Source organism: Rhodnius prolixus, unplaced genomic scaffold (assembly GCF_049639745.1).
Source record: "Rhodnius prolixus isolate KJV_2025 unplaced genomic scaffold, Rpr scaffold_14, whole genome shotgun sequence".
Taxonomy (NCBI): domain Eukaryota; kingdom Metazoa; phylum Arthropoda; class Insecta; order Hemiptera; family Reduviidae; genus Rhodnius; species Rhodnius prolixus.
The window spans coordinates 3217209-3231185 of record NW_027411594.1 but is presented as its reverse complement, the minus strand read 5'-3'; the positions used below and the strand labels follow the sequence as shown (position 1 = coordinate 3231185).

General features: G+C 34.3%; 1 protein-coding gene across 4 annotated transcripts in view; it reads right to left on the bottom strand.

Moving 5' to 3' along the window:
- Window positions 1-13977, bottom strand: part of LOC141451663 (potassium voltage-gated channel protein Shaw-like) — a 231910-nt gene that overhangs the window by 126562 nt on the left and 91371 nt on the right. For all 4 annotated transcript variants that reach the window (XM_074123155.1, XM_074123152.1, XM_074123153.1 and 1 more), the window contains 2 exons: window positions 7778-8015; window positions 3586-3718 (listed from right to left, as the gene is read on the bottom strand). In XM_074123155.1, the coding sequence (XP_073979256.1) occupies window positions 3586-3718; window positions 7778-7971 (327 nt within the window). In that variant the 5' untranslated portion in view covers window positions 7972-8015. The remainder of the gene's footprint in view (window positions 1-3585; window positions 3719-7777; window positions 8016-13977) is intronic.

The window sequence follows — 13977 nt, the reverse complement described above, 5'->3', positions numbered from 1 at the left end:
GAAATATGAGTGTATTTAAAAGTTATAGCCGATTAGAATGAATGCAAGAAAATGATTAGAGAAGGATTACGTGATTGTAATTTCGGTTAAGCTATAAGGATGGCAGGAATATAGAGTACTGGTCCATCCATTAGTTGTAAGGTTTATGTAAATAGTTGTATATAGTAGAGGGATGAATGCGTGAAGCGAATGTTTTTATAAGTAAGAATGGAGAGTGAGTGATATTCTAGTGATAAGCACCTAGACGATGCTGGCTGTATAGCGAAAGCCAATGCCAAAAAAAAAGTTCTTACGATAATAGGTCGAGTTAGCGGGAAGAAAAACAATGCCAGTAGGATCCGCTGGGGAGAATATTGCAGAACAGAAAGAAGAACGATTTTTGATTGGCAACAGAACGACGAAGGACTCAGTTTCCTGGCGATTTAAATTTGACTTAAATTAGCGCTCGTTAGAGTCACTATCGGTACTAACTTTGAGACGATAGATGGCACCACTTTTCTAGGTTTAAAAACCAGAAGAAGAAGGAGTAAGGAGCAACTATGAGGAGGCTGTAAGATCGGCAAGCCGCAGTGGTCATTGCAAAGGAACTTTATCTTAAGATAGGTGAACGTTCCAAGTAGGTTCTAAAAGAATTTAGGTTAATTCTTTCTAGATTGATTTTAACTTAGATCCGCCCTACATCTTTTTGGCACAATACCAATATAAAAAAAGCTATTATACTAAATCTCGTCTTTGCAATCTTTTTGTAAAGAAAAAGTTTCATTAAATCATTTCCAGCTTAAAGATGTATTAAAAAACAATTTCAATAAATTTGGAATTCCCGCCCTCCCAAATAAACGGCCAAGTTTTTCCCGATTTCCATAATCCTCTTTTCTTTTTTTTTAAATCCTATTTCTTGAACACACCTTGGTTTTGAACAAATATCAAAATTAAGTGCTCATTAATTTTGGTGACTGAATCATAGTTTCAGTAGGATGAAAAATTAATGCCAGTTTCAGTCAATTATAAACTTTATTATGCGGAGCTTTCGACCTAGGGACTAGGTCATCTTCAGGGCTAATTTACATCGACTCTAGTCCATGAACAGTCAAGACAGAAGACATACCATACCAACCCTCTAATGATGTACGAGTAAAACCGTACATTATAAATTAGCCCCTAGGTCGAAAGCTCGGCATAATAAAGTTTATCTATCATGACAGAAAATGGCATAAATTTTTCATCCTATAAAAATTAAGTATTTTGAGGGAAAAGATTTGCTGAGTGGTGTATTCGAGTCCCAGAGTTCGAATCCAGATATATTCTACATTTATTTTTATTGTTTGTAATTTAAGGCGTAATCAATATCCGAGGTTATTGGTGCTCAGAGCTTTTTTTCAGCGCACTGTCGGTCTACGAATGGTGTTCTTTCGTTACTGTCCATCAACTGTAAGAAGGTCCTAAGAAGAGGAAACCCTTAAGGGCCAGCATTGAATAAAAATTAGTTATTAATGGTATTTTTTTAAAGTTAGTTTTTTTTTTTTTTTTAAAAAAAAAAAGAGAGGTGGCGACTGACTAAGAGCGATTGGGACGGAATAGCGAGAACAGACGAACAAATAATTTTTCTATTACTTCAACGTAAACAGACAAAAGGAAAATAATAGAAAAACCTGTATATAATGGAGAATAAAATGTTTTCACAAAGCCGCTTAAAAGAAAGCGCCCCTAAAAGGGAACAAAGAAGACAAACCTTTGGAACATGAAAATAAAATCAGTACAATAAGGGCAACTATCGTTTTCCTATTCGTTCATCCGGTCCCATACATGGAATTGAACAGGATTCGGGGGGGGGGCGCGGATGAAGGGTATTTGTTCCTGTAGGGTTTATTTATTTATTTATTTTTAACAGCAGACTAAATATTTATTTAAGTTTGCCAACACAGAGAACTCCCTTTTAAATTATCCAAAAGGATCTCTGTCAAGCTCCTTCCTTTTTCCCGTTTAATGTAGGAACTCCTCCACTTCCTCGTTTTTTTAATCCGACTCCTTTCTCACTGACTTCCTCCTTTTTTTTTTATATCTTTACTTTTTGCCAAGCTTTTACTAGCTTCTTTTATTCTATCCAAAGCTCTGCCAGCTTTGGGAAGGATTGCCTTTCAAGCCGTATTAAGTCCTCTCGAGAAATACAATTCTACTTCCTGGGCTCACTTGATACATCCTTCCTCTCTATATCCTCTCTAATGTTATATATGCATTTTTTAAGGGAAAAGAAAATTCTAAGGGAGTTTTCAAGATTATTCTCTGATTCTTTTTTAAAGTCCACGTGGCTTGCACTTACTTTTGCCGTCTATACTACTTTTGCCAAATTTTTTTTAATTTTATTTATTTGCATCCGGGGCCTTGCACAATACAAAGGAGTTTGGGTACAACAATACAAAAGTATACAATAATAATAGCTTTACAATAGTATAATTAAATATGAAATTTGAAACTATTATTAGATTGGTAAATATTACAAAAAGAAATGAAAGATTACAAAAGAAATGATTTTAGTTTGAAACAAATATAGATATAGAGACTATGGGTAGAATTTCGGAGAGCGTGTGACAGAGACAGAGCCAAAACTTGAGATAGGTAAATAAGCGAATAATGGTATGAATTTATTACGGAACATGTTTTAGACTGGACAAATCCGCGATGGATAGAGTGCGCTGGAGAAATGGTATAGATTGAGTAGGGTACTATAATTCCTGCAGTGCAGTAAGTTATCAGTATATGTGTAAAGTGTTTCCTTTAATATAGGGAAATTGGTCTGAGGAAACCTCAAGGTTGAGGAAAAATCCTAGAAAAAAAAAAAATGCTCAATATATTCTCTTCATTTATTTCTCTTAAAATAAAAACGACTTGAGAAACCCAGAGTTATAACTGGAGCCGCTTCCTAGATCAGCCGAAGAGAAAGACAATAGTCTTTCGTAGCACAATCTAGGAAAGCGGTCCTCACTCATTGACAGCATCCTCAAAACCCAATTCAAGGCGAGTTTTAGCATTAACAGTTTAACATGTGGAATATCATACTCCAGCCTTATCATATAAGACGTTACGGATTTATTAGGGTGGAAGCATCTTTTAAAAAACTGTAAATATGTACTTTCGATTGTGTCGGAGTACCTGAGCCCCCAGATATGGATTGCGTAACACATGGAATATAAAATAATGGCTTCATTAAATTTTTTAAGTGTTTCTAAAGAAAAAGGCTTAGCTTTGGTTAGTTTGCTTAGGACTGTTCCTTGGGCAATATTACCTTGCTTAGCTTTGGTTAGTTTGCTTAGGACTGTTCCTTGGGCAATATTACCTTGCTTAGCTTTGGTTAGTTTGCTTAGCACTGTTCCTTGGGCAATATTCCCTTTAGTTATAGCTACTTTTGACTAAATGTTTTTCAAACTATTACGTCACTAAGATCGTAACAACACGTTACTTCGTAGTAAACTCTTATAACAGAAGCCCTTAATAGCTTATTTGATATCAACATGAAAAGCTTTATGATCATTTTGAAAATACTATACTTAAATCATAAAAAAAAAAAAAATACTAAAATATTGGACCTACCTGTGTATCTCTGTGGATGGAATAAGTAGACCAACAGCACGGTTCCACCTGATTTGAATCCAACCCCCAAAATTCCAACTCTTCTTCAAACAACGGGCCGCATACATTTGTGGGATAGTGAAGTTTTCCAGTTCTAGCATACAGAAATAAAGAGGTTATTAGATTAGGATTTAGGATGGAAACTTAGAGACAAGCTTAGATTTTGTAGGCTTTTGAGTAAAAATGGGGTAAATTTGGGTTAATGTCAAGCAAGAAGCCTGGAATTTAGGTAACCATAATCCTATAGTAATCCTAACTTCTTGCTCCTTTTGTTTTACATCAGTCCAAACAAAGATTCTAAGTTTGGAGGAAATCAGTGCAGCATCTCTCAGAGCAAACACTCACAGATCTACTGATTTTATCCGTCTTAACGCGCATGCTTACTGTTGGTTCTCTGATTGGTTTCAGATTTTCGTATTCAAAGAGATCTCAAAACTGACTAAAATCAGCATTTATCAAGATCTAGTCAAACTAAAAATAATGCCAGAATTTAAATTCGTACAAACTGTAGAGAAACAATAGAAAACAATTAAAGCATTTAAATGTTTATCTGATGTAGACTACGTCTAATTTATACTCTAAACAAGTAACACAAATAGAGAATCACGGTTAATTATTCAAACACCAACAACAACAACAACAACAAACAGCATAAAGTGTTGGTAGATTGGCTGCAGGGGTATGACCGCAACGCCAGATGACTGCAGCAGTGAACAAGGTGGCCGCCGAATACTGCAAACCAGCATTACATTGTGTCTGGCATACTATGGTCAACATCCGTCCGATTCAGTTACCAATTTTACTTACTGACATTGTAGGTGAATATAGAGTGCCTATAGTGTACCATGGTTTGCCATAGTGTACTATAGCGTGCCTACACTTGTAAGATATTTCCTTGTTACCGTTTTTACAGTTTTTAAAGTGACACAACTTCCTTCAGCCTAGACTTTCATTGAAATTTCAGCGTTATCTTCGATATGACAAAACGAGGCCATACTATCGTATATAGGTACGGTGACCATTATGTATCAAAAAACAGGACAAGGAGCAAAAAAAAAACCTATAAGAAATATTAATACGTTTATTAACATGAGATCGGTTATTACTAGGGAACGGATTCGTATGTATTTACATATTTTTTTCTAGGCAATTTACAGACGTTTTTCAACTAGAAGTATTCATACTGACACTTTTTAAGCCGTTTGAGTCTACTTTTATTTCACATATTTGTATGTTATCGCATATTTATACATATTTGATTAAAATAAATAAATATTTCTACATATTTAATCAAAATATGTAAATATTTTTTCATATTTTTCATTTTGGGCATATTTTCATAATTGGGAGGTGGTTGACAGGAACTGTGAACCACAGACTGTAGGGCTGTGAATCACAGTGGGTACAATGGTTATTGTAATTTACACAGAATGCTGCTAAACAGTGACGGGCACTTGTTAGTTCTTTGAAGTTGTCTGACGTTGTCTGTTCTTTCAGCTCGTTCGTTGAAGTGTCCAGTTCATTTCGTTCGGTCACTTAGTGTATTCTTTTTTGGGTGAAATGCCACGAACATCGGCCTCAAACAAACAACTGGTTGCTAAATATCTTCGCGAGTTTCCAGCAGAACTTTTTCCTGGGAGTAAGGGAGATCTGATCAGATCAAAACTGGTAGATGTACTGAGCAAGAACAAAGGGTGGGAGAAAATCTGCCAGATTTCTGATATTATCAGTGGAACAGAAGTCACCTCAGAACATCGTGTACCCTTTACAACCAACGAGATAACTTCTTTCAGCAAGGCACCTATAACATCTGTAGATGTTGAACGATCTTTTAGTCGTTACAAGTCCATCTTACGCCCAGATCGTCGTCACTTTACGTTCCAACATTTGAAATTTCATGTGGTTGCAAACAATTTCGAAGAGTGAAGTTTTCAAAATTGAAAATTTAACACATCTTTTTATAAATAGTAAAAATGTTCTTCGTTGTATAAATCATTATAACTTGTAAAAACAAATTATTTTGTTCCTAATAAATTATTATAAATTGTAAAAATATTCTTTTCTTGTATAAATAATTATAACTTGCCCCCCCCCCCCAAAAAAATCCATTTTCATAAAAAAAAATGTCCATTTTACTTAAATATTCCAAAAAATATTTTAAGAAAATCACATATTTTCCACATAATTGACGAAAATAAATGCATATTTTAATTAAATATTTGGCATTTTTAAATACATAAAAATCCGTTCCTTAGTTATTACAAAACAATGGCCATATAATATGGCCCATATTCAGCCGAAACTGAGCGACTGCTTGAACTATACACTCATTAATTAGTAACAAAATGTAAATAGTAACTCTTGTAACGTTTAGCGATCGTTGATTATGTTACACTAGTCGACTAGTCTACTCTATCGGTAAAACAGGTTGTGTTTTACGCTAAAGGTTCGTCCAAAGTTAATGTACACAGAACATTTTTTTCTAAACGATTATTTGCGAACTTAATTATTATTCATTTATACTATATTTTTACATTCAAAAATTAAATTTGAGTATAATTTAAATTTCATTGAAAAACAGTACAAATAAATAAAAAACGGGACATTTATGCTTAAAAAAAAAAAAAAAAAAAGGACAGCGTCTTAAAAAACAGTACTGTCCTGCCAAAAACAGTACGAATGGTCACCGTATATATAGGGGACCCGTGAAGTGCTATCACGTTTAGAAACACTCTTTAAAGCACTTCACACTGACAAAACTGCACTCAATGGACTTGAGTTTTTGCACAGAGCAACGATGTAGCCTCTCAAGACTTAACCTTACTACTATTCTCTGGTTTCTCGTACAATCTCTGAATATATGAATCATTTTTTTTAATTTCTTATTTCCATTAAACAGTAAAATCGTGCATTTAACCGAAATTTCTTTTAGTGAATAATCTATTCCAACTTCTGCTTGAGAAGTGCAATTTGGCCTGCCAAAATCTAAGGTAATTAGCACCCGGAAGAGCTCATTTCAGTGTACAGGAAACGCGTCATTACTGAAGAAATTCTCTAGATATTTCTTTTAGTAAATTCGTTGACCCATTACATCCCCCATACTTAAGAAAAACGTTGGTAATTAGCATATTCAAACAGTCAGTTTTTAACCAAGGGAGACAATCTTGTCCAGCTTTAAAAGTTTTTAGATTAAAGTTGACAAACCTTGGAAAATTATATAATAGTGTACATCCACAGCTGGAAGGAATTTCCTTGTTAGAACTTTGTTAACAAAAGGACGTGATAATGGCTTTCAACCCATTATGTATATATATAGAGTACAAGTCCTGTTTGGGTACCTATCTTGGGAGCAAACTCTGCAAGGTGTTTTTAGAACACCATATTTTGTTAGTCATATTTAGGGTGTTTATAAAGTGATAAATTACACAGTTAATTTGCAGGTGCTTGTATCATTGGGTAGTTTTATGTAAAAGAAAATTTATTGCATTAAAACGATTTGTAAACATCATTTTATCGATGTAACTTGTAATCGCAACAGGTTTTTTTTTTTTTATGGAATGAACTTCAAAATTGTAGTCAGTTCTATAAACAGATTCGTCTTAACCTCATCTTGATTGGTAGTCTTATTTAAACAAACTTATTTCATACTTTTAACAACTGAGTATTTAAACTCTGCAACACGTGTAACTACTCTATTTTCCTGTAAGAACTTGACTAATTAGAGCTTAAACATGTTTAAACTTAAAATGACGGTTACGAATTCAAAACAAAAAAGATGGGTTTTGGCAAAGATAGGCATTGTGTTTTACTCCAAAGCCTTAAACCATCTCTTAGAACATTTGTAAACCAGTTGGGGTCCTTTTGGTTCTCTGTTTTTGAACGGTTTAGTCTGGTACCCACCACTCAGATAAAATAGTTTGATTTGGTTTCGCCCCAGACAAGTTAACCTTAAATAAATCATTAAGCCCAGCTTATCGCGACGCACTTCCACATTAGTTTTGAATTGTTAATCACGTGTGCATCATTGTTGAAGGTTTTATTTGGTATTTGGATACCAATTTAATTTTTAAAAAGCTCAGGACGCCCATGACTTCAGATGTTAACGCGCCCTAAATTAAAATAGATAAAATTCTCATAAAAAAAAAATAATCACCTGTAATAATTGAGTACTTGTGCAAAAACACCTGGATGTCGATCGAAGAAATACTCATTTAATATTGGATCGTAATTGGCCAACGCTTCAGTAAGTCTAGAAAGCCTAGTGGCTGGTATTTTCTTCAGAGTGGCCTTATAAGTCTCATATCTGATACCACCGACATTCAGTATAATCCTATTCTCGCCATCCATAGCATTGCAAACGCTGTTCGGCCTACTCTTTCCTTAATAAGAATCTGCGAACAAAGAAAATTATGAAAGTTGTATTAGAAATGAATGGGGGCATGTTTTTCATTGATAAAGTAACTAACAGTTTGTAAAATTAATTTTTTAATATCTTTAGCACAATCTGTTGCGGGAAGAGGAGTGAGATTTAGGTAAACGGGTTTGAAGGATAGTTCGTCGTAGGGAGAATGTGTAATGCAATTACATTTGTTTTCATTTATTTAGCCGAGACTCAAGGGATTCTATATGGGATTGAAGGGAGCGACAGGCAAGGACCGGGGTCTTTTTGAGAAGAGAGGATACCCGTATCATCGGCATAAGTAAAGAAGAAAAGTATGAGGCAGGGACATCAGCGGAGTATTTGGTCTTCCGGACACTTCCCTGGGGAACAGCTGCACGAATTGCGGAAGAAGGAGAATTGGAATTACCACAAACGACACTAAAAAAGCGTCCAGTAAGGTATAACCTATAACGATTACAGAAAACATGTTGTTAGAGAGATTAAACCCAAGTTCAGTCCAGAGTGCAATTAGTAAACTATTATAATTATTCCAGAACTGGAAATACTAAAAACAAAACCTCCATGCTACAAATATCTTTTTTGAAACTGTTTATTTTTCTCAAAAAAAAAAGAAGTGCACCCACAAATAAACACTCAAAACAATGGAAATCATTTTAAAACACCACACTTTTCTGACATTTTGACAGTTGAATTTTCCTGAAATTAATGAAAGGAAAAACTAAACTTAACCAGGACAAATACGTCATCAAATGAATAAAAAAAAACAAAAAAAAGCGCTATTGTTCAAGATGAGACCAGCTGTTCAGTGTGACGTTTACCTCGATTTCCAGCTGGCTGGATATCCGATAAGAGAGCAAATCCAAACATGGTGACATCCGCACAATACATACTTTGCTCTTGTCACACCTTCTCTGGCTCAGCTAATTAGCTAATCAAATGCTTTTTATTAATTTGATCATTTGAAATTGGAAAATTGAGGTTTATGTTATCCCGCAATAATAAGTTGGTGCTAGAGTTGATCATTTTGACAGATTCACTGGTCGATTAATGATCGATTTCTTTTTTAATTAGAAAATACCACATTTATTTTTACGCTGATTAAAAATTATTACGTACAGAAAATACATATTGGAGTTGAAATTGGAGTTCTGCAATTTCAGAGAAGCAGATTTAATATATTTAATATCAAATAAATTAATATTAAAATAATTACGACATCTCCCCCTTGCTCATCCACTTCTTCTATGGGGTGGGGCCCTAAGATTTTTAGGAATTGAGTTGTCATTCAACACTTTGCAGACGGCAAGCCCTTGTGGTTATAGGTACATAATTATATATATGTACTTATTTAAAGTTTAAATTAGATTTCACTTTAGTTGTATCATTAAATCTTAATTGAATTGTAATCATACGACAGATATTTGTTTAAATTAACAGCGAATAATTTATTTATTTTTTTTATTTTTTTTAATCATTTATTGCAATTGCACCACTGCAACAGTTGTTGCAACAAGCAAATATGGTGAAAGAGAAAAGAAATAACAAGAAATCATGATTGGAGAAGGCACCCAGTGGTGTCACTCCAGTAACGTGCTCAGCTACACTGCTCTCACGATAAGAGAAGATCACGGGGGCCATCTTCTCTTCAATCTCCTTAGAGGATTACCTGGTAATGTGAAGGAAGGTTCTATGAGAGGGTTAGGATGAGCTGCTGTAGAGGAATGAAATTTGAAGAAACGAGTGTTAGCAAGATCTGTAATGAAATGGGTTTAATTAAATTTAGAGGCACTAAATAAAGGAAATTAAAGTTATTAATTCCTGTAAGTTGTACTTTAAATGGGATATTAAGTATATGAGTTTGTGTTTCTGATTCGAACACATTGAGTCGTCTGACGTGCTTTGAAGTTTTTTTTATTACCGAAGTAACGCTGTTTGGCGGTTCCGGGATGGACATTTTACGCCTGAGGGGGAGGGTTATTTTTTAGTAGGTCGAGCCCCACACACCCGACAGATCGTCGGAAGGTGCCTTTGGCATTTTTCCCCCTCGCAAAAAAAAAAAAAAAACCGTTTGTAAACAAATCTATTGGGTGTATGTTCATGGATTGCAGGAATATCTAAGACAAAGCAGTAATATATGGTTTTCATTGGCTTCATAAATTTCATTCATTTTTCCAAAAACAGTGGTCGAATAGTAATTAGCTTGCAAATTCAATTTAAGAACGTAAAGAAACAACGCTTCCACTGTGTTGGCAGCTTTTCTAGAAATAAAATAAACCAGAATGGTAAAGATTTTGGTCCTTAATTTTCTTTTTCCTTTGAATTTTCATCCAAAAAAAATGTTCTCATCTTTAGTTAGCTAGAAAGGAAAATTTAAAAAAAAGGAGGAAAAAGCTTGCGAATATGTGGGAGAAAACTGAGCGTAAAAAATCTTACAAAAAATAATCTGCAGATAATTACATTTTTGTGAATTACTCCTTTAGCCCCTTTTGTTCTTTTTTAGGAACAATTTTTTAATTTTTCTGAACAAGAACAAAGAGGAACAAATTGTTTTGCTTTCTTGCTTGCTTTTCAAGTTATTTCATAATGAAATTACTCAACTGAAATTGGAAAAAAGAATATGAAAAGCAATAACAGTTGTAGAAGTGCTTGGAACCCTGTGCCATTTAGTGATCCGGCTAGAACCGAGGGGTGAATCAGCATGGAAAAATGGGGACTTATTGAGTGAAGGCTTCCATCACAGACTCTTGAGAGAGGCAAGATGAATGTGGACAACGAGTTGGTAATTTTTCATGCTCTTTGTATTCAACAAAATTAATGCTGACCAAAGCTGGCACTGGACCCAAATCAATAAAATGGTACCAGCTAATTTAGTTGAGAATAAAGCTCCTTTCTTTATCCCTACCCTACTAAGTGGAAGTACTGTAATCGTATCAAATATTGTGAACTACATTTCCACCAGAAATAAACGTTTTGTGGTCCAAGTAAAACAGGAAATCAAAATTGGTAAAAAATGAGATTTTCCGCGACAAAAAATTACGAAAATGTTCACTAAAATAAGGGAAGAGCTAGATAATAACATCCATGTTCATTCTTCAGCAACTGTTCAGAAAATTAATAATAATAAGTCGTTTTGAAACCAACACAATTCCGATGAAATTCCCAAATAGAAATTTGATGCTTAAATATTACAAAAGGGTTAGAACCCTGTAACTTCCCAGGAATCTGCATCATCTCTGAAAAAAAACAAAAAAAAAAACAGGTCTTCAGACTGTCAAGAAGATGAATTTGGAGTCAGCTAAATCTCTTCACACAGTCTAAAGATGTTGTCTTGTTCTAAAGACTAGCGTTTTCAGGTCGACATTTGTTTTTAAAAAGCTAACCCTCAAGCAATTTAACGATTTAATGGCAATCGGAAAGAATCACTACGTAACTTGCTGTCAAAGTTCAAACAGGAGGATGCACTTTCGCCTATTGTGTGATATTTTGGCCTGGAAGTTGCTGGAAAGTTTGAACCTAAAAAAGGAAAACCCAGACTCCAGTCACTTCAAACAACACCTTGACTCGTCCTTGTACTTCTTACTCATGCTGTGTTTTCAGCAAAATTGGCTTTCCATGCTTTCCAATGCTCTCTCTGGTGATTCTGAAGTAGCTCCATCCCCACAAGGTACTGGAGGTGTAAGAATCAGGATTATCTATAGACCAAACTATGGGGCAACTCCTATTTAACAGTAACCTTTTCAGAAAAAAACTATAAGCTTCAATAATTTAATTATGAAAGTTCTGTAAGAAAAAATGAGTATTTGCATCAATTTTTCTGTTTAAATTCTACGGAAATTCATTGCCCAAAATTTTGTCCCAAAATTCAGAAGATTTTAACTAACAAAAGAACAATTTTACGAAACATAAATTTTATTTATTTTGTTATATTTTCCCAAGAGGCAGCATGTTTCCCAACTTCTTTAGAAATTTAATTCTTACTTTTAAGAGAGAAAAATGCGGGGTAATTAAATAGATAGGATGAGAAAGAGGACTCGAGAGGAGAAGAATGTGGGCCACTATCCTTTTGTGCCCTTTCTGTTAGACAGAGAAAAGGAAAATTAGGATGTTAAAGAGAATTGCTGTATCTCTCTTCGCAGATAGCTTTTCACCTCTAAAAGAAAACCCTGCACCAGAGATAGCCAAGCAATTTTCTCCTTTTTTTATCAGGTAAATTATGAGTCTTGGTCCTGGAGTCCTCTTTCTGCAGCATTATGGCTAAACAATTCAGCTTGTCTCCCCCGCGAACCTCGGTATTCTTCCCTTATTTAATTAAATTATTCCTTTTCCTCAAGCTACTGAGAAAAACTGAATAAACATGGTTGAATGAAAAGAAAAAAAAAGAGGGTACATTCAATAGGTTAAGATGGAAAACTCATCTGAATAGACATCAGCTACTTCTGGATTCAAGCACGCTGACTAATCACTTTTTATATTATATAAATATGAAAAGAAATCTCTAAAAAGCATGATTGAACATATTTTTAAAATTTTTAGAGAGCACCAAATGCTTAAAAAATAAGCAATGGTTGCATAATACGAGGATATTATTATTTGATTTTTGGGGAAGGCGGACAAAAGCAACAAAGAGGCTAATTTAGGGCCTTTCTGGAGGGCTAGTAAAAAACTCAATCCAAGTACCAAACTCCAGTCAAAGATTTGTTCCACCAGAAATCCACTGCAGACTGGACTAATTGGTCCAACTAAATGAAATCCTAACTAATAAAAGATTATCAACCTAATTTCCACAAACCCTCTTAAAAAGCTGTTTCCTCCTGAGATTGTTGCCCAGCCTGCCAAAAAGCAGCAAGAGAATTACCTAGTTCTAGATCCTTCTGGGGTGGAATAAGTGCATTGTACCTCTCCAAGCACAGCTTGTTCGTACCATACAGAAGGCATCAAGCCGCACGAACTGAATGGATTTTAAAAGTCATTTTAAAGGTTAAATGAAAATTTTAAGTGAAAATATGGCGGCTCACAAAATGAGAAGAAAATATTTATTTTCTCAAATAAAAAACTTCAAAGCACGTCATACATATTGTGTTCGAATCAGAAACACAAACTCATATACTTAATATCCCATTTAAAGTACAACTTACAGGAATGAATAACTTCAATTTCCTTTATTTAGTGCCTCTAAATTTAATTAAATCCCAAATTTCGGGATGTATCGTTCTCCCAAATTACTATTTCATAAATTATTCGCTGTTAATTTAAACAAATATCTGTCGTATGATTACAATTCAATTAAGATTTAATGATAGAACTAAAGTGAAATCTAATTTAAACTTTAACAATACCTTTTAGTTAAATACAAAGAGAAACGATTGTTAAATCGACAAATAGATAGAGAAATGGACTTTAGGAAGAGGATTTCAGTTAAAGCCAAAGTCTAACTTTGTAATGGCGACTAAGTTTTGTACAGTTAGAACTGGTTTCTATAAAAAAGTAAATTTAAACATTTTACAAGATAAATAGGTACTGTAGTAATAACCCTTCATTATTAAATTGGTCAAATCTTGAATGCTTACGATGTTACGTAGTTATTCAGCCCTATTACATTCATTCAGGCGAAGGGGTCTTTATCTTAACGCTAGGCGTAAGTTTTAAGAGCAAAGTATCAATTGAATAAATACAAATCACTTTTACAGGGCAGAAGTAATCAGTAAACTTAACAGCTGTAAGAAATCAATCTTACGCTAGTAAGATACAAAAAAAAAGATCACTGGGAGACGGCCATGAGAGATTTTGGGAGAGTAGACAAGCTCTCAATTTCTGGCAGAAACTTCATACTGTCTCCGAAGAGTTCGACCATGAAACCGTAATTACTTTGTTTATATTTTATTTCCACAACTGCAGTATATTTCTACAATAAGTGAAACTGATTCAACATGACACAAGTATAAACATGAGTA